At 32.6% G+C, this 22142-nt stretch overlaps 1 protein-coding gene across 1 annotated transcript in view; it reads left to right on the top strand.

Moving 5' to 3' along the window:
• Lrp1b (LDL receptor related protein 1B) overlaps window positions 1-22142 on the top strand; it is a 1807788-nt gene that overhangs the window by 1741231 nt on the left and 44415 nt on the right. Inside the window, exons 84-85 of the mRNA XM_015479144.2 lie at window positions 2050-2211; window positions 20518-20692. Of these exons, the coding sequence (XP_015334630.1) occupies window positions 2050-2211; window positions 20518-20692 (337 nt within the window). The remainder of the gene's footprint in view (window positions 1-2049; window positions 2212-20517; window positions 20693-22142) is intronic.

The raw sequence follows: 22142 nt of genomic DNA, 5'->3' as shown, positions 1-22142 counted from the left end.
ACCTTTATTGCATTACTCTTTTTTTTTCACTCCTGATTTAAAAACAAAAAAAAACCCCAAAACAACAACAACAACAAAAAAAAAAACTAGTAATCAATATAGAAAACCATGAATTTACAGTATTTACATCCTACCTCACTGTGCCACTTTTCATGATCATTCTAATGCAGTTGGATTTCTACTATATTTGTGCACTGTTTGTTTCAAATTTAGCTCAGGTTAATTTGTATTAGTGTTTACATGCTCTATTTCTCTGTAGGTCATTCAGGAGCTCTTATGGAAAAAGAGGAATTAATTCTTTTGTTCTGCATTCTTATTTTCCTAGGTAACCATGTTCCAAAAATATCCACCTCTTCACCCAATGCCACCTTTGTTCTCTTGTCTGTGTCTATTTTTCACTCACTAATGTGCCAGAGAGTATATTTTGTTTCTATGTCAACAAAAACTAGAAAAACTTGTACCACCACAAGGAAAATATGTAGCTAAAATTTAGTAAGCAAGTTCTTTTGGCAACAGAAATAATGAAGTTACTCAGCTTTTAACCTACATAAAATTTGCCTTCTTTCTCAAGCTATTAATAGGCATTTATCTGCTGCCAGACTAATAACATTTATAAATCATAAGTTTTAGAGCAATGCTACTCACTGTAAAATACATATTACTTTGTTCACTTAGAGCAACAATTTCTAGCATTTTTGATTATGTAGTATCCTTTCAAAGTGAAATTAATTGGAAAATTTTAGAGTTTCAGTTTATTCTCCAGGAAATGCAAGTGAATTTTATTTGCAAGTATTTTATTCACTTAAGAATACTGCTCAAAATGTAGGCTTATCCTTAGATAGAGAATTCAAGGCAATAGAGACAAATTATGACTTTTTCTACTTCAGGTCTTGGCAAGCCTGACATTTGTGAATTTCTCTAACCACCTTAATTATGCTTCTAGGTCTACAAAGACAAGATTGGAGATGACTAGTATAATCTCTAATGCTTGTTAACTGAGTGACTTTGTCTGAGTTCTATTTAAATGGAAACTACACCAGAATTTCTTCATTATCTTTCATGTTTTTTTCTTTACTTTTTGGCAAACTCTAATGGTCATTCTTTATTCCTACCAATGTTTTCTGTCTCTTCTACAGAGCTAGTTCTGCATTCTATTTTCTACTCAGTCTTTAACCAGCTGGATGTTAGAGACATTCTTAATAGAACAGTTAACCATTTGTATTCCAAACATTTTAAAGGATTGCTCACTTTCACTCTGCTGTTAATTCTCACAGAACAAATAAAAATATTCAAATATGATTCATCAAATTTTATTTGTACAATTTTCATTAAACTTCTAAATTATCTTCTTATTCCCCGACTTTAAATAGCAGTCCCTCGTGAGTAAATATAAAAATTATGGAAAATAATACTTAGTTCTTATGTACTAAACAGAGCATGTATATTTAAATCAAATAAATAATAAATAACTAATGTTGATAAATCCAATCATTATGCATGACATGCCTACTTTAAAGTTGTAAAAATATTTACTTATAGTGAGTATAGGATAAGTCCTTATGTAAAATAGGCACTGGTTGTTAGCTAATGATTAAAAACTGGGAAATATGATTATATTTTTATATATATTTTATATTCTAATTCAAATATAACCTTTATTACCACATATGGGTAGACTGAAAATAATTGAAAAGCAAAATAGTCATGAAAGAGAATCACAGGAATGATATAAGAAATTAAGGATTCAAAATGTGTGTGCAAGTATAATTATCCAAAAATGATCTTTGAGTATTTGTTAGCTTCTAACATAAGCTTCCTTGGACATATGGGGAAACTATAAACTAAATTAATGGTGCATTAATTTAATGCACCCTTATTCTCTACAATTCCTCTAAAGAGGTTTTGTTACTGTATAAAGTCTCAGGACAAATCGTGGACAGACATCGACCAGAAACTTGACTTCCCCATTTTTATCCAGTTACAACTCCATCAATATAAACCACTTTAGTCTATTAATATGCTGTTGATTTTTCATTGTTTTTCCACAAGGGAGACCCACCTGCATCTGTGCGCTGGGGTTCACTGGACCAAACTGTGGTAAGACAGTCTGTGAAGATTTCTGCCAAAATGGAGGGACCTGCACTGTGACTGCTGGGAACCAGCCTTTCTGTCACTGCCGGGCTGAGTACACTGGAGACAGATGTCAGTACTGTAAGTAAAAGCACCCTCTGGGACCCTGTTTGGCAGCATAGTTTTATGTTTGCATTAGTTCATCTTCATTGCCTGCATCTCTGCTCCCTCCAATATCTTCACTGTGGCCACCCTCACTTTTTCAGGTTGTATTCCTCAAACCCTAATAATTATTTACCTTGTGTCTCACTCTTCTTTTAAAGATTTTATTATTCTTCCTCCCCAGCTTAGTTTTCATGGTCCATTATTATAATCATTGCCTTGTATACATTCTCAACTCACTTGGTCCCTCTTCTCCCCTACTGCATTTTCCTGGGGGTGGGTTGAAGGGTTGAGGGGGAACCATGGTTATTACTCTCAGTGTTTGGTCTCTCCTGAATTTGCACTTCACAGATGAAAGCAACTACAGGAAAACATATAATATATAATAAAACATATAATATATAACATATAATATATAAAAACATATAACATATAATCAAGCCTGCTGATTGCATGTAAACTTTTATTAATAATCTCAGATGGAAACTCACTATAGCCTTTACCATATTTCATAATCCATCAATCCTCTATCCTAGCTGTCTACATGACACCTTCTCTGTTCTCCTCAAATTTATGATAATCTCCCCAATCTGTGTTTAGCTGAGACACTTGCTTTCTATTTCATTGATAAGAAGCAGAAACCATCTGAAGAGAGTGGCCACAGGATCCTGCCATTCTATTCACCAGTCTGATTTATCCTGTGTTTACATGCCTGCCGTTCTTTTTATTACCAGAAGCCCTGTGCTGAATTTAGTCCTATATTCTCCATTCCTGCTGATCATTCAGCTCCTTATGGATGTATTTCCTGCAATTGTATTCCCTTTCCATAGTTATTTCTATAAAAGCCTTCCTTATTCCCATATATTTTTCTATTTACAATCTAATTTTATTCATCTCCTTTTCAATCTTTTATTTAATGATAGCATTAATTTAATGCACCATTATTCTCTATAATTCTTCTATTACTGTTTTTCCTTTGACTCTACTTCTGTCAAGCTTTGGTCTTTATTGTTCTGCTGAAACATCTTTTATGCAAAGTCATGTTGATGGATTTTGCTTACATCCTCTTTGTTGCTCTCTAAGGATTCTTTCTCAATTCCTATTGCATAACTGCTTTCAGGAATTAATCACTCTCTCTTTCTTAAAGTATCTTCTTCACTTCTCTTTATGAATATGATATCTTCTTTATTTTTTCACTTCACTTTATCATTTGTTTCTTCTCAAGTTTCTTTTGCCTGTTCTTTCTCATCTCCCTGAAGATAAAATTTTTAGCTCCAATTTGAAACTTTGCAATGATGGCAACTCTGTCTTCTGATCTCTTTCTTCTTTATAGCACTCACTCCTAAAATCAATAATTCCTGGAAATCCTGCATAGTTTAGAATGACCCCAATGATTTTTAAAAGTATAGTTTCCCAGACATAATCTAAAAAGGTTTGCAATTCTGCTTGCCTGCATCACATTCTTTCTATTATTGAAAACTTCCAAGGTGTTTCAGATATGCAAACAAAGTTAAGACCCACTACACAGATGATTTTACCAAATTCCATTGTATTTATTACTATTCAAATAATGATTCCAAATTTGTAACTCTGGATAAACCTGTCTCCTGAGTTTTAGATTTCCTACCTAATTTTGTTCATGTGATATGGTCACATGATTTAGTTCTAAATTAACATTTTCTCACCCAAATTTTCTTCTATCAGTATTTCCTCTTTTTAAAGGGATTCAGGGAAATAATTGTTGCTCAGGAAAAAATAAGTAAAAAAATAAATACTTCTTGACTCTTTTTTCCCAGAATCGAAATACCTCTCACTACCTCCACCCTCAATATCTGCATCCAAGGTATAAGTATCTCTTGTCTGAGTTTTTACTAACTGGTCTCCGTATTTCCTCATTTGCCCTCAGTACCTATTTTTGAAACAGCAGTCATATATTTACACTTTACCCATAATAAAATCATTTTCCAGCTTATTTACATTTACAGAAGAGAATAAATACAACACCTAATTCATTGGTAGGATAAATGAATTCATAGAACTAATAGAAGGAAATGAAGTAATTATGAGACCCCAAATGTAGAAAGATCATCATACATGTGATCATCATACATGTGAAAAAAAAAACAATTTTTCATCATGGATAAAATGTATGCCTATGATCTCTGGTCATTGTAGGAAGTACATGGATAAGTACAGAATTCAACTACACACACTGGCTTGTTTGGGAATGAAGAGTAATACAAATTATCTTGCCTCTTATGTTTGAGTGGGGCCACTTCTGCTGCAATACAAAAACAGACTTAATTTTAAATTGCTATTTCCTTTCCAAAAGTTTTTTTTTCTTTAATATGAGACCAGCCTCTTCTTGACATATATAAATGCCCTTGTTGTAAGCCATATGTAACTTTTCATCTTGCCTGTCCAACTTACTGTTTATCAGCAGTCGATTTGAAAATGTTGTTATTCTCTGCTTTACATTTTCACACCCCAAATGACTTTCATGCATGTGAAGGTCAATAGCAAACTATTGTGCCATGTAATGAAGACCCTCATTACTCTCCATCCTAAGTTTGCAATAATTCTTCATTCTAGTAAGACCACACTGATCACCATTTTCTATAACAATGCCAACTTCCCTGGCACTGTGACTCTATTCAGCTTGAACCACATTTCCTTTTTGAAATTGTCCCATGTCCTCTGTCAGTTAGGATCAAGATTTTTCCCTCTGAATTCTGTTACTTTGTCTTTCTTCTGACTGATCACTATTACCTTGCATTTTCCTTAACTCTGTACATTCCTCCTGTTTGGGACTCTTTGAAACCAGTAACTTGTCAAATAAATAAATGAACAAATAATCATGCAGATCAATAAATAAATGAAAGTGGCTTGAAGAAGAGTTGATGAAAGAACAACCAATTCAATGTACAAAAACTGCCATCTGTGTGTGGTTAATCTTGAGCTCATGTTTGCTCCTTTTGTCTCTTATTTCCAAATTGGTGTGTTATAAGCGAAAATCAGGGTTTTTTTTTCCCCAGTTTGTTAATAAGTTTTGTTCTTTTTAAATTGAACAATCAGTGTTCTTGATGCTCTTTGAACTGACTTAAAAATATTATATAGTTGTCACTATAGAAATTTGTATTTTTCAAAGAATAAATTCCATCAACTTATATTTTAATTAGCAACTTAATAGAATCACAGTCTGAGGTAGCCTGATGCTTTATAAAGGACTGCATTATAATTTTATTATCACTATTAGCAGTCAGAGCACTTCCCATGTGTAGTGCAAAGCGTTTATTAAAATTAACCAATTAATTCTTAGACAGAGGTTAAATAACTTGCTCAAGGTTCTGAAGTTGTAATATTATATTCAGAATTAGACCCCAGGAGTTGTTGATCAGGATGTCAACAAATATTCTTGTAAGTATGTGAGATGCTCTTCTTTGGCAGCATAATAAGTCTGTGGACAGTGTCATTAAAATGACAAATCCAACAGAGTAATAAATTTAGGATCTATTAGATGTGAGTCAGCAAGGTTCAATGAACCTGATATTCTGTCAAAATTGTATCTAGCATATACAAAATCTTTTCTCTATAAATGAAGGAATGACAGAATGGTTCATTACAGTGCCTAATTAAAGGTCCATTAGTGGGAGATAAAACATCAGTTCTTAGTTGTGCTGAGTAAAAACATTTTACAACTCTAATAGCAATATAAAATCCTGAAGTCTGAAATGCAAATTAATTTTAACAGCAGCAGCCCAGGAAGGAGAGACAGAGATAAATAATGGCAAAACTGAAATTAAATATTTTTTAAGCAAGTTGTTCAGGAACAAATATAGCTATATTTCACACTATTCTGAAGCAAGGTTTTCTAGGTAAGTGAAAACAAATAAATAAGCATAGCAGTTTACATTTAAACCAAGGTGTTAAGTGTGAGGTCAACAATATCTGAGGTTATTTGTAATTAAATGATAATAACCTTAGGGCAAAAGTGCCCATTAGAACCAACTCAATCTGTGTCTAAGAACAAGATAGTCAAATTAAATAACAATCTGCTCATCCTCTCATTGAGAGTTTTGAAGTCCTCTAGTAATATGCTTGGGAACCATTATAATTTCAATTAGAACTCAACTTATTAGAAATGCACCTGTATGGCTTACTCCCACTGGTTCCAGTTAAGTGTAGACATTAAAAACATCTCTAGTTTATAAAGTTAACAGTACCTGACAAAAAATCCAAAGATATAATGTGTTGTAATTGGTATTAGAACCACCACCTGTCAAGTAAGTTAGAAAGAGTTAAGCATTGTTGATATGAGACTACTGTATTTGCTGACATAATGGGATTATTTTTGGCATTTATCTCTTTGTCTTCTTAGATAGCTTTGTTCTGTCAGTCAGTTGGTCAGTGAACATCTCCAATGTTTATGGAGAGCCTGTCTTTATGTTAGGTATTAAGACATAGTCATGTTAGAAACATTTCCTGTTCTCTTAGAACTTTCAGTGTATTGTGTGGCTCAGAAAAGGAAACAGGTTATTACAAGAACAGTTTAGTGAAACATGGAGGTTACAAAAACCTACAGGAAGAATATGAATTTGAGCCTAAAGGAGGGATTTCTTAAAGGAAGAGATATCTGAGACCAGAAAAAGAAGCTAGCTAAATGAAAAGGAGAAATGATGAAGGGAAAAAAGCACAGAAGGAAACACTTTTGAAATTTATCTTTTCTCTCCTACTTGATTTTCCTGGGGGTAGAACAGGGAGTCAATTAACATATACTGAATATATCAAGGTATTGCAGGAATATATACCATGCTCTAATATTTTGCCTATGAATGTGCAGTGTTTCAACAAATACTCAAATAACTCTTTGAGATTAATGTTACTAATACAACTTTGAAAGTACCAAAAAAAATGAGATTAAGTGGTATTCCTAATCTTTCACACTAGAGAACATGTGAGCCACAATCTGTAGCCTTGTGGATCTGACTCCAAAATTATGCTTCTAAAGGCAAATTGTTCTGCCATTTGATATTCTTCCCCTCCTATTGCTTCTTTGATAAGGTCACTATCAAAACATTCAAAGCTCAAGTGGCACATTGGCTCAAACTGGTCTTTTAATTATCCACTCCATTAAAAAGAGGTAGTAATAAAATGTTTAATCTTGGGCTGCTTATGTCTATGGCAGGGCCAGGTAGAAGAGACCAAAGATTTTTGAAAATTACTAAGAACACACAGTAGAATATTTGCAGTTGCTCTTATTAGTATGAAGATAAATTTCAACTGAGCTTTGAACCTGAGGAATCCTGATATGGAAAGTGAAACTACCAGTGGATTCTACTGTCACATATAAGTCAATAGAACTAATAACAATAATAATAATAAAGTAATCTAGAGATGGTTTAAAGCATAAAAAAAAAAGCTAAACATTTCTTCAGTGTTTTATTCACAGTTAAGGTAGCAAGATATTTGAAGCCCTGTCTACGTAGGGTCCCCAAATTCTTTTGTCTTGGTGAACAGGAAACCCTTTGGGTAATTATCACTCTCACTTAGATTGCTGCTACACATTCTTCTATGGCTGGTTTCTCCTATTGTTAAAAATCTCTGTATTCCCCCCCACCCAAATGCACCCCTGATACCTCAGTTGATTGACACATGAGAGCCTCCATGCCAGCTTAGCCTTTCTAATCTCCATTTTGTCTTAGCTCCTCTTTGAATCTCAGCTAGAATCTCAGCTCTTTCCCGCCCCTCCCCCACTGTGTCATATTATTCACCTTCTTGATTGTCTGCTTGGTTAGAACATAAAATCGTGAAATTGTTTTGCATACCTCATCAATCTTGCAAGTGTACCCAGCATGTGGAATTTAGATATTTAAATGTATGTAAACAGAGTTTTGTTTTGCTTTTGTTTACTGAAAAGATCCCATCCAATTCAAAGAGCAGGGCAAATTGTGGGCCATCTTTCCTTTCCAGCTCATTTAGATCTATGGTCCATGCTTGTGATTTCAGTTTGAGTAGTCACAAAACAGAATTAGGTTTAAATTTATGTGTATGAAGGAAATGGACAAATTATTTTTTTTTCATTTGATAGTGGTAAAGAATGGTTAGCTAAGGGGAAGATAATGTGATTATTGTAGTTATTCTTTTACTTTAGATTTCTTAGAAGAAAGTGACAGGGTTTTAAAAATATGGTTGAAGACAATTTTGATCCAACAGTAAAACTAAAATTACTGAAAATGGATATTTCCTATAACAATATGCCTTCATTTAGATGAAATGTAAAAATAATAAGAGGAAAACATTTTGGGCAAATGTGATAATATAAAAATGAAATTTATTCAAAAATGAGATAGATCTTTTAAAACAGTAAGCCATATGTTAGTCAAACTACACATTTTTATTATTAAAACTAATTTATTCAATTGATATATTTTAAACACTTGAATCATACATTAATCTAGGTATTTAGGATATGTCAGTATAAGGGTTCTGTGAAGACCTTTTTTTTTGCATTCTATTTGATAAATAGAAAATCAACTAAAATACCTTTTTACATTGAGAGAGATAAAACTACAACTGAGAATAGTATAGTCAAAAGGATCCATGAAGGATCAAAGTGGACTTTGTTTCATAATTGCAGAAGTATACCAGTATGTTTTATGCAATTAAGTTTCAAATTCCAACAGCATTTTTGACAATAGTATATTTGTAAAGTTAACTATTACCTCTATCTCACATATCTTGCATTTGGAATTTTAGTAATTATGTTTAGCAATTTCACTAAACATCACTGGAAACCATCTTTAAAGATGCTTAATCACTCATGCAGGCATGAAAGCAGCCATTTGTTTTTATGTAGCTTCACTTGATCTAGAGACAACTCTGATATCACAATACCCTCAGAACAGCATGTTATCCCTTGCTAATGCCAAGATCATTTCATCTTCTACCTTTGTGTCATATTAACAGTAAAGACAGGTTTGATCTCTTTCTATCCAACTCAGAAAGAAGTATATACAAATTAATACAAAGACAATGAAAGGGCAGTCCTAAGACCACTTGATTAAAGGCTGAAAATAACCTGTTACACAAGTACCAGTATCCTTCTAAAGAACTGGCTTTGAAATAAATTGGCAAGTGCTCCTTTAGAAGCTCCCCATACACACTAAAAAATAATGCAAAGCTTTTCATTGTAGAAATATCCATTATGATTCTGCTGTACTTGGCATTAAGCAAACTGCATGAATTCATGAATAATTATCTACAAACAAAATTGGGTATTTGAAAACAATATAGTACATAAAACATGCCCAGACCAACACATAAAATCAAATAAAAATATTTACTGGAGGCTTACTTTCAACCAAATAAATTGTTTCTAGTTAAATTCCTCTACTATTACCATTCTTAAAAACAAACATAGCTGGGCATGGTGGCACATGCCTATAATATCAGCAGCTAGGGAGCCTGAGACAGGAGGATCACAAGTTCAAATCTAGCCTCAGCAGTTTAGTGAGGTCCTAAGCAACTTAGCAAGACCTTGTCTCAAAATTTAAAAAGAGGGGAGGTTGGGGATGTAGCTTAATAATTAAGCATCCTTGGGTTCAACACCTGGTACAAAAAGAAAAACATCAAATATAAATTGAAGAGTGATTTTTTTAAAGGTAGTGATTTAGCCATTACAAACCTGTAATCCCAGCTACTTGAGAGGTTGAGGCAGGAGGATCACAAATTCAGGACTAGTCTTGGAAAGTTAGTGACACTGTGTCTCAAATAAATGAAAGGGCTGGGTTTATAGTTCAGAGTGCTTGCCTGGCATGGGGAGGCCCTAGGTTAAATCCCAAGTTCCACAAAAAGAAACAAAACAAAACAAAACAAAAAGACAAAGAAAAATTTAAAATATTAACTGACATGTTTTGAATAAGATGCCTTGAGTAAAAAATCTTTAAATGATGTATATAGGTAATAATGAGTGTAATGCATTCCACTATTGTCATGTATTTAAAAAATAAATTAAAAAAAAAAAAAGAAAAGTACACACTCCTGGATCTAAAAGCACCAATAAAGAATGATGGCCCCCGCAAAAAAAAAATCTTTAAATGCTTTGAAGAGAAGAAATAATTTTCCTATTTTATCATTAATATCAATATCATATCCTTCATGTTTAACAATTAAAGTTGTTAGCACCATTAATTAGTATTATTAGCCTATCAAGCAATATTCTGCTAGAAACATTTTCTCATTTTCTATCTAACCTGATTATTGGTAAGAATGGCAAGAGAGATTATGAGCCAGTATGCTCTCTTCAGCAGAATTTAAAATTCCTGTGTCTTAAAATTAGGGCTTCTGAATCCCGTAGTTTAAAAAAATAAAAAAATAAAAAAAATAAAGAACCACACACACAGAAAGAAGAATGATTTATAATGTACCTTGTGGTTATGTAACCCATCAAATAGAGAATATAGCAGGTAGAATAAATCTGTAAAATACTTTGTTCAATTTAATTCTCATTAATATAAAATTGTAAGCATTATAAATCTGATTTGATAAAAATATATATTTTAAAATTTATTAACTTTTCCAACACATGAAATAACAATAAAAAATAGCAAAATTAAGTAAAAAGGGAATGCCAGAGATATCCAGTAGATTTTTATTACAATATAAGTGCTCAATTTTATATTGAAAAATTACCCTTAGGAAAAAAAATCCATCTATCCTAGGTTGCCTCATAGGATCACATACAACTTAAGTCTGGGACACACTGAGAATAGAAAGTGACTTGTTTTAGAATAGCACTGGAAGATTAGTTCAAAATTCAAGTGTCTAAATTTTAATGAAAATCTGATTTTCAATTTAGTGACTAATTTGTATTCTGTTTTGAAAATTGAGAGAGTCTATACTAATGATATGAGGGCCATCAGTCCTTAAATTGAATTGATAGGAATGAATCAGCATAATGGCAGAAACACAAAAAAAGTTGTGTAACAAGTAATGAATGACATCTTATGTGTCTATCCATCCATCTATCATTTCTGCTCCTATTGTCTGTTTGCAAGGTACTGGGGGAAAACTTGAGAGAAGACACATAGAAGTATATAAGCATTTTGATTTGAAAGAAGGAAGAAAGTGAGAATTAGAGGGAGAAGAAAAAGAAAAAGGATAGTAATGAAAGAGACAGGGAAAGAAGGAAGGACAGAAAGAAGGGAGAAAGAGAGGGAGAGCTAAAGACAGCAGTAAGAGAGAAAGAAGAAAAATGGGGCAGACAGGGATGGTGTAGTTGGGCTTTATGTGTCTTTCCACTCAGGCTAAAAGATGATGACAGTAACTTTTTTCATGATGCACCCCTCTGAGATGATCTTTTCCATGATTACCTTCTATTCAGAGTACCCTGCCTGCCATTTTTTTTTTTTATGAAAATCTTCCCAGTTTCTAAAAATGTGTTACTACTTTTTGCTCTGAATTACCTTTTTTAAAAAAATAGTTAATTGTATTGGTTAATGAAAATGCCCTTGATCTTGATTTTTGTCAACCATGTTAGCCCTGAGGATTGAGTTTTCAGCACTCAAGGGTCATGGAAAATGCTCACACAGTAAACATTATTAACATAGACGATACCAATAAATGTATTACATTAAAATTTATTGAACCTTAACACAGACTCAATGTTCTGATGGAGAATTCAGGGCCTTACTGTGACAGTGCTTTGTCTGTGGTCACAGAGGTAGTGCCTACATCTGCCTACTTCCTGCTCTTTCCTTTAAGGCCATCATATGCTTACTCACTTACTGATTCATCTGATCATCCATATTTAGCTGTCATCTGCAACTCAACTTGCTCACAAGTCTCAAATTACTCTCTATCACTTTATAAATAGTTACTTGCTAAAGCTGTTTATAACTAGTCTGGTTTAAAAATAGTCGCTCAACCCAGAACATTGTTTCTAAGTAAAATTCATGGATATTTACACAGGTTTCTCTGATATTGGAAAAAACATTGTCATGGTAGTCTTACAGGTTGATATTTGACTATTTCTAAAATTACCGATACTATCTTTATTTATATACATTTTGCAACAGCAGTCTCTCAAAAATCTAAATTCTGGTCCTTATTAAATCTCACTTCATATGCTGCTCACTCAGATCAAGTTTTTGATGATTTAGGTTTCTTATAGTAACATTTTTCCTCCATCTGAACACTCAGAAATGGCACTATTTTCTCAGGATATATTTTATTATTTCTTTTTTTTTTTTGTCTTTTCTATAGAAACATTTCATTTATAAATACTATTTTAGTAATAAATTATAAAATGCTAATTTTCTTAAATATGCTATCCTGATGAAAATTTATCAGCTCTAATCAGAGTTTTCATAAATTTTTCCCCTTAGTGAATATTTAATTGGCATACCTGGATTTAGTGTTTGCCTACTTTATTAAATTTATATCTGAAGTTAGAAGATAGATTTTAAAAAATATGCAATAAGTTTAATTATTAAAATATCTTAGGCTGTGTAAAATATTAGAGGAATATAAACAAGGATAAATTTTAATATTTTATAATTCTAGGTTTTTTCCTTTAATTTACTGATTTAATCCTTCAAAGACAACATTCAGAATTCTAAGCAAATTTGTCTAAGTTAGTTTATGTCTTTTGCCTGCTAAGCCATGCTATATGGAAAATCATCTCTTACTTGATGCTAGGTATCTCTAGGGAAGGAAAGACCACCATCATTGTTGTTAACATATTTAAGAATCTCAACACATTACGAAATACCTTCCAAATGTTTTCAGCCTAAATTAAATATAAGTAAATAGTCATGATTCAGGCATGTTTTGCTTAGTGATTCCTTGGCTGTTATTTTGTTTTTGAATGTATCTGGGGTGACCAAAAGTTGATCCTGCATGTTAATGAATAGACCACATCAGTGTTTAAATGTTTCCTTCATGTATGAAAAGTTCAAACAGTGAACAAATGATAAATATCCAAATATCCAACTTGGGTTGGAATAGGAGTGTAAGAATGTCACTTGAAATCTGAACCTCTGGCTCAGGTGTGAGGGTGTTGACTGCCCCTGAGCTCTGAGATTACAGGGTTTGGTTATATTATACAGATTTTCTTGTGTCTCCTGCTTTTGGTGTGCTTTGACATTTTCACTGGTGATTAGACACTAAGACATCTGATAGGGCTACGTTTAAATACACATAAAGGAGAAAGAACAACAGAAATATTCAAAATGTTTTACAGAAGTTTTTCTAAGTAAATGTATGAAATATTGAATAAGAAAAAATAATAGTTTATGTATGAGAATTAGGCCAATTTGGGTTTGAAATTCCAATCTCCTTTTTATTTGTGTGTGATCTTTTACAACTTGATTAAATCCTCTGAGCCTTGTTTTATTCACCTATAAAAGATTGATAACATCAATAATGGACATCTATTCCTGGCATGAAGAAAAGATTTAACATATTTATCAGCAGCATAATCATTATTTCTACCCTTTTTACTCAAAACAGGTTGTAATTGGCCTTGATGATATAAAGGGGGCGTTGTTCAGGATCTCTGAGTGAGGAAGCCATCATGGTAATCTTGGGATAATTTAGTTTAAGTACCTCAGTGCCTCAGTTCATACATGACCAAAGTCTATCCTAGAAACATTAATCAAGTAACTCAAGTGAGTCCACATTTTTAGCATGCAGAAGTGCTAGACTTCCATGTCTCTCATATTCTGGTTATTTTTGTTTTTCTCTTAATAAGTCTTCTGGTATAAATGCTCATCAAAAATTTCAAAAATACTATGGTTGGCTATCCTAGAAATTCTTCTTCATTTTATAAAAACATGGAAGCTGCTATAAACCTCTCTCGAGGGAGAATACCAACAGAATTCATAGAACCTACTGCTCCTAGGACACACCTAAAGAGTAAGGGGAATGCCTACGAGTATGCATTGTGGCATTTACTTAGTCTTCCTGTTGAATGTGATCTTATCCTCCTTTTAATTTACTGTTTTTATGTGTGTGTTTGTGTGTGCAAAATCCTAAATGATCAAATGCTCAATTAATCATGAATCAAACCAATTTACAGAACTAATTTTTTAAAGGCCAGACCAAAATTCAGTGAATTAGAACAATTAGTATACATTCATACAGTTCTATAATTAGTTCCCCTTGAATAACTGGACTGTATTACTGGTCAAAGACTCTCCAGGTACCCCATTATTCTTAACTGAATAGCTCCAGCCCCTGTTTAGTTAGTATTATTTCAGTTTGGTTTTCTTTTCTTTTAATTTCACACTTCATTAACATAATTTGAAGAGCCCAGTTGCAAATATAAGTTAATAGCTAAATGCCTTGGCAATTTCTTTTCAATAGAAGGGAATATTTGGAAAAGTAGTTAAATACAGTGACTTTATAAATATCTGGCTCACAATGAATACTCATAACACTGTATATACCCCAACACATGTACCTATTTTTATGTAGTCTATTATGGTGAATGATTACATGAAGAAGTGTTTCCTTGCATTTCTCATTGTTTGAAAAGGAAAGATTGAGAAAGAATTAAAAGAAAGACGGAATGCAGTAATGACCTCCCTTGAAAATTACTTCATTTCTGTTACAGAGAATAGCCATTCACTTATTCTCCAGTTACTACCTAGCTAATTATCATATGAATACTCTGCAATTATACATTCATCATTGTCCTTTTCATTACGTGATTATTTGCTGCTAGTAGGTAGCTCTTATTGTAATTGCCCTACAGAGATTATAGCAACTTTTATATTGTGGATATAAAGTGTTATTATATAATTTCATGATAATCGCTACTGTCTTAGCACATATTAATTTCATTTCCTTATTGGTTCATCTTATTGTAGGCAGAACACTTTAATTGTTAGACCATTCAGATCAGTAAAATGCTCAAATATTATGAGACAGCACATTGCATAGAAAGGTAAACTTCACTTTGTTGATAATAATATGTGTAAGCTTTGGCCAAACATTCAGATCTATTTTGATTCCTATTTTCTTCTTGTCTTAACTTTACAATGGTCAGCTCCCTAGGAGCAAGTGTCAAGTCTTGTGTTTCTAGGCTCTCACTGAAGTTCCTAGTACACAATTATATGTATGCATATGCTTAGAGAGTAATAAGTAGTAAATCTCTCACTTCCATTTCATCTCATGACCAACTTGATCATGTTGTTTAAAAGATGATAGACTATGTTGCTCTCTCAGTTTTCATTTCCATAAATTTATGCTATTCCTTCTTGAACACTTACTGACCAATCTATCTATAATCTTCTATTTTCAGAGTCTTCATTCCCTCTCTTCTATCTTCAATTCCTTCCCTATTTTATTCCTTCCAACAACAAAAAACAAATAAAATTATTTTTCACCTATATTTTTTTCTGATCTGTCTTCTAACAGTATAGCGTATTTTTAAAATGTTCTTGCAATGAAAATAATTACTAAACTATTAAATATTTCAAATTAAAAATTTGAAAAGCAATGTTTTTTGTGTGAAAGAGGAGGGTGTGGTTTTGTGTGTGTGTGTGTGTGCACGCATGTGCACATAATGTCAGGAAATAAAAGGCAACCCCTTTGCCACAAACCTTGATACTAAGCAACCACCAACATATCTAACCCCGATCATTTTCCATTTTTTAAAGGAATTCATTGTTTTTATTTAGTTTCATGTACTGTTTCCTATTCAGCAGCATTTCACTTAGCAATACTAAAATATGAAAAAGAATCAGAATGCTTTAAAATTTTTGCAAAGATAAGTTCATAGGAACAATTGATGCTTCTAATAATAAATGAATCCTTAATAAAATAAATACATATTTTGCATAGGAAACTGTGATTATATCTTTTAGAATGATTACATTTAAAATGGTTTTAAAGCATTTTGGGTGCTTAAAGTGGTAACCTTCATGGAATAATTATTTTCTAGTGTATTGGGACATAGAAAGTGTTCCTCAGGAAACCCCAAGTGCTACGTTATTTCAGACTTTACTTGGTTAGTAGCACAACCCTAAGAATTAACATGAATAATTTCAAACCAAAGAAGCCTTCTCATATGCTATTATTCATATTTAGCTAAATTAGTAAACAAATTTATGCTGGATTGGAAAGTGCTAATAAAGTATTCCTTTAATTAGATAAAATCTAAAGTGATTCCTAGAATTTAAATATGAATATGTAGTAATTATTTGAGATTTGCAGACAGGTGACGCTGATGAGAATACAGCAGATATTTATATAATTTTAAGGAGATGCTTGTAATTCAAAGTAAATTATGACTGAGGAGGGAGATATTAAGGTGGTATTCCAATAATTGATTAAGCATTGCAGTCATGATATTGAGACAGTTGGAACAGAAGCTAGATTTTGGTTGAACTGCACAATTTTAAAATACCACCATCAGATCCTTCTGATTCTTTCCTAGACTTACATGTAGCATGTGTCATGGTAATGCTTTTAAAAGCAGAGAATACTTTGCTTTCTAGTTTACAAGTATCTGATACTTGTTTGGTAGCCTAAATACCAATCACTAAATTTCCTTATTAAGTAAGATCTCCTTTCTCCTCTGTTCATTAGTCTTGGAGTTGAAAATAAGTGTAAAGGATTTGAGACAAAAATAAAATAAAATTGGAAAGGAGGAGGAATGGAAGGAGGAAAGGAGGAAAATGGGGGAGGGGCAAGGACAGTAATATGTAATTGAAGAATTAACTCTAGAAACCAAACAGGTGCAGAAAGCAATACAGCAAAATATATAGCTCAGCAGTTTCCAGGTGCTTCAAATCTTAAGCAAAGTAGCAGGAGATAGATTTTCACAGATAGGCTCTGGTGAGCATATTTACCAGGGCGAGTACAATATGCAACTCTGCTCCTGAAATTCAACTCAGCATAGATTGTTAAGCATGGAACTGGGGGAAAAAAATGAAATGTCTTCCAATTTCGATATATCTAGAGAAAGGTTCAGCTCCCAAAATGATTTCTTCCTTTTTAGAAGGAGAATGTTGCTTGACATAACAACATGAAATTTATAATTTATACTACACTTTATTGAAGTGTAATTCTAATATCACCTTATTCCACTATTTTCTCATATACAAACACTTCTTTCTGCTCTTTGGATTTCATTTTTATGCCTTGAGGCATAAAATAATATGCATTTGATATGCTGAGGAAAAAATATAGCAATAATGGTGGGAGATTTCCTTTAAATATAAAAACAGCCATGAATTTTTAAAAATAATGACTATAAAGAGAAAAACTACTTAGACTAATTAGCCAAATAAACTAGAATTGCAAAAACATGCTATTGTAACTTATATTCATTTAAGTTGAAAAAATAATTTCTATTGAAGCATATGCAGAAGATCAGAAAATCACAAGGATACGATATAATAAATTATCATTAGGTAAACACATTGATGTAAATCAACATTAAAGTCAAGAAAAATCATTCCCAGCACCCTAAATCCTCCCTAATGTTCTTCTTACTTCTCCCAAAATAACTGGATGATTTCTCAAACCATTGATACATTTTGCCTTTTGTACTTCATGTAAGTAAAAGTTTTTCCTTTTGGTACTTCATGTAAGTAAAAAAAAAGATATGTATTTTATGTTTCCAGCTTTGTTCCCTCAATAGTGTTTTGGGGAGATTTCCCCATATTGTTGTATAGAGAGATAATGTTCCATTGTGTTTATTTGTATATGTACATTTCATGGTATGAGTGAATCAAAGGCCATTCATTCTTCTTGTTATGTAAATCTGGGTTATTTTCAGTTTGGGTCAATTTCTAAAATGTGTGCTCTGCATATTCAGTACATGTTTCCTATACATTCAAGCATACTTCTCTTTTAGTCTTATGTGAAGTGTGGTAGTGCTAAGCTATAAGGTGTGGGTATATTCAAGTTCAGCAAATGCTTCCCACTCTTTTCCAGATTTGTTGAACCAGTATTCATTCCTACTAATAGTGGAGGAAAGTTTGTGCTATTGCTTGATTGTCCATTTGCTGGGTGTGGATAGTATTCCATTCTAGTGTTAATTTGTTTTTCCTTGATCACTTATGGATAGTGTACATTCTCACATCTTTTAAAGCTTCATAAAAGACATTTAATTTGTGCATCAAAATTAGTTGTATTTTGCATATTGTAGGTAAGTTTTTAACTTTGCTCTTTAGCTTTCTAGCTTAAGTGTGAACTGTTCAGTTTTGTGGTGTGGTACTGGGCAGTCATTAGCCTTCAGAACGTTAACTCAAATTTTTTTTCTACATTCTCAAGTTTTCTCAGAAATATAATCATAAAGTAAAAGATTTTCAAAAATTTCAGATTAAAAATTTATATTTTGGTACGGTTATCAGCGTTAGTCAAAAAAATAAGCTATTTAGATTTAATCAAATTCATTTATAATAGAACTGTGGCAAACTAGAACATTCTCTCCAGATCACCACTTCTTTCTTTTCCAAATTCCTGAATTCTAGTTCCTTAATGAATATCATGGGAATCATGGAGGCCTATGAATTATAATCTAGAAATGGACAGCAGGGAAGTTATTGAAATTTTGTAGCATCTTCAGATAAAACCCTTATATTGTTCTAATTATCCACCACATCAAAGTTTGAAGATTACAAAATGAGATGATATTGGAAAGATGCATCAAGACATTTGTTCTATCAGACAGCTGAACCAAGAACAATAGGTGAAATTTTAGAGATTACACAGTAAAAGAGGTCTTTGTCATTAAGAGGTGTCTAGAAACCTACCTAATGAAGATTATTCTTCAGAGATTTTTTTGCACTGAATGACAGTCTGTAGTAGATGATCACATAGACCTCTGTTAATATACTCTTCATTAAAACAATACAATTTATTTTGTATAGCCCATATCTGCCAAGCTAGAACAACTACAAACCCACCCAAAAAAATGCACAGAGACAAACACTGACTTAATTTTTGGACCTCCAAGTCTATAACATTTTGAAAGTGCTACTTTCCTTATATATGGTCTAAACCTTTATTAATAGGCTTAAATGTTGAATCTAAATGAGGGTGTTTGGCACAATACAACAGCAAGAATAAAAATGCTTGAAATAAATTTCCATAAATATGAAGCTAGCCTGTCAATAAGTGTAATATCTGTCTGATTTAATAAAGAACTAGATAAACATAGAAACATGAGAATCATAAATGATGTTTTAATTTTCTACACCAACCATAATTGTCATACATCAGGTTAAAGTTTCCAAATTGAGATTTTTATCTTAGCTAACCTCATTTAATATTGCTTCACAGTTATACACCTAAAGGGAAATTGCTGCTTCTAAGCACAATGTCTAGGATCAAGTTAATCAGTTCTTTTGCTAAAATTATTTGTATTATAAATTTTGTTGTTTTAAATTTGGTGTTATATTTATTATAACTAGTATACAGACTTGTCTGCTTTTCAGAAGACTAATTTAAAGTTAGAATTGCTGTTAAATTATTAAATGTCTTTTGCTATATTATGCATATTTTCCAGATATAGAAATGTTTGGGGAAAGTAGTCCTTTGTCATTGAAAGAAAGTTGATCTGCAATGCCTAGTCAGAAACATCTTTTAAACAAGGGGCTTAGATTACAGGGCAGTTTCCCTCTAGCTGATGGGCATATTAATTATATCACCTTTCAGGGGGCCAATAGCATAGATGTCTACTAACACTTCCCACCCATGTTGGATCAGCTAGTTTCCAGTTCTCTTTGAATTTTTGGAGAGGCTTGGTTTGCCCAAGCTTTTGGAAAATGCGTGAACTTTTGGTACCTATAAAGAGAGGCTTCTTACCCCAGCACTAGGGCAAGGAGCAAGGGTAAGAGTCTTCCATTCACCGTATACTACTCTGTTCTCTGGATTAAAAGAAGTCTGAGGGGGCAAACATAAATGACATGTAAGGAGACCTTAAGCATTTCAGCTCATTTCGTACTTTAGTTATAGTGTTCATTGAAAGAAAAATTAAGCAACTCTCTTTTAAGTTTTATTATTCAGAACTGAGTTTGTCACCTAATAATTTATCAAGATAACCCTCTCCTTTTAGTCAGATTGCATGATGCCTAACTTGGACAAAAGATGAATCAATAGCATTATTAGAGAAGACTAGTTGCATATTATTATGAGTTGCTTGTATAAATTATTCTACCTATTTATCGACCACTTTTTAAATATGAAATGAAATAGTAACATTTCTTCTATGACTAATGAAAAATGTCTTTTAACATAATTTGGTTGTTTGGCTATACTTTTTCCTAGATGTGTGTCATCACTATTGTGTGCATTCTGAATCATGTACTATCGGGGATGATGGAAGTGTTGAGTGTGTCTGTCCACCACGCTACGAGGGACCAAAATGTGAGGTTGACAAGTGTGTAAGGTGCCATGGGGGACACTGCATTATAAATAAAGACAATGAAGATATATTTTGCAAGTAAGTGGATATGCAAGTTAATCTGCAATAGAATATGAAAACCATGTGTATTACTTTTGTTCTCAAAATCTATATATGGCAACCATTGTATTTTATTTTTGTCTAAAGATGAAGTTATTTCAGTTAAATACAAATTTACTTGAAACCTGCTATAAGCATCTGAAGAACATGAAAATCTATCATTTAACAATATTCCTAATAGTAAGTAAAAAAATAGTGAAATGCAACATACGTTCACAAATTTATGTGTAAAATTGTTCAATTCATATAGTTCAGGCTTTTAATTCTTTCATCATTATTAACACAGTGAGTGAATTAGCATTTCTACTGATATAAATCAATCTTTGGGAGAGAAGCCAAATACCTGTATAATGAAAATAAGCATTACCTTTTTTTTTTTTCCTCAATCTGCCTTTGAACATTATGGTCCAAAATAAATAGAGGGAATAATGTGTTCCTGGAAGCAACTACAACAAAAATGTCCAAGTTTGACTTCTCTTACATTGCCTTTTGACCTTTGGCTTTGAGATTAACTGAATGGAAAACAGAACATAGTGGCTAAAGGGTAATGCCATTCTGTTTCTATCATGAAACAAGTTTATGCTGCTGAGGTTAGAGATCAATCCTCACTCCAAACTACTTTTAACAGCCTTTTAAAAGAAGGGCTTATAAAGTACTGGATTCTGTCACTTGTCTTGCTTAGGAGTAAAATAAATGAGAATATGAGATAGATAGCATGCTATAAAGAGTCCAAGCACAGATTCCACTGGGAGCTTGAGGAGGGTGCCACATGAGTTATGTTGCTCTCCCAAACAAGGCCCAATAAAATTTTATTACAGACAGAATCAACACTTTTTTTACTTACTCTCTTTTTAGAATTTACTCTAAATATGATTTGTGTTTTATTTATGAATGACATTTACTCAGAACAGCTAATTATTCATTTGAAAGTACATTATTTTTTAAGTAAAGTAATTGAAAATATGACATATATAAATGCATGTCTTTAATAATTACATAAATGCAAAACATACTTTCATATAAACTACCCAAATGGTAATTGTTCATTAAGCTCATCATTTGTTTGTGAGAAAACTTAAGTGGGATGAGACTTAATTTCAATTAGTAGGAGTACTTTTTCTTCATGTCCAGTGTACCTTAGCCAAATGAGCTCTAGTACCTTCTTTAAAATTCTGTTCACTTACACATGGAATCTTGGCTTTAAACCAAAAATTCATGTGCATGTTGCCTTAGAAAAGCTCATGCAGAGATAAACACCTTGTGTCCATTGTAAAGAAATTTCATAAAAGGAAGGAAGGGCAGGACTTGGGACCCATTGATGAGAAACTGCCTTCTCCAAACTGGAAACATGAGATCCTCACAACCTGAGCAGGCTATGGAGGCCTAACATTATAGTTCTCATCTTTTAAAAGATCTTTTTGGAAATGTT

Source organism: Marmota marmota, unplaced genomic scaffold (assembly GCF_001458135.2).
Source record: "Marmota marmota marmota unplaced genomic scaffold, marMar, whole genome shotgun sequence".
Lineage (NCBI taxonomy): Eukaryota > Metazoa > Chordata > Mammalia > Rodentia > Sciuridae > Marmota > Marmota marmota.
The sequence above is the reverse complement of the archived record's forward strand: the minus strand, read 5'-3'. Positions and strand labels throughout refer to the sequence as shown.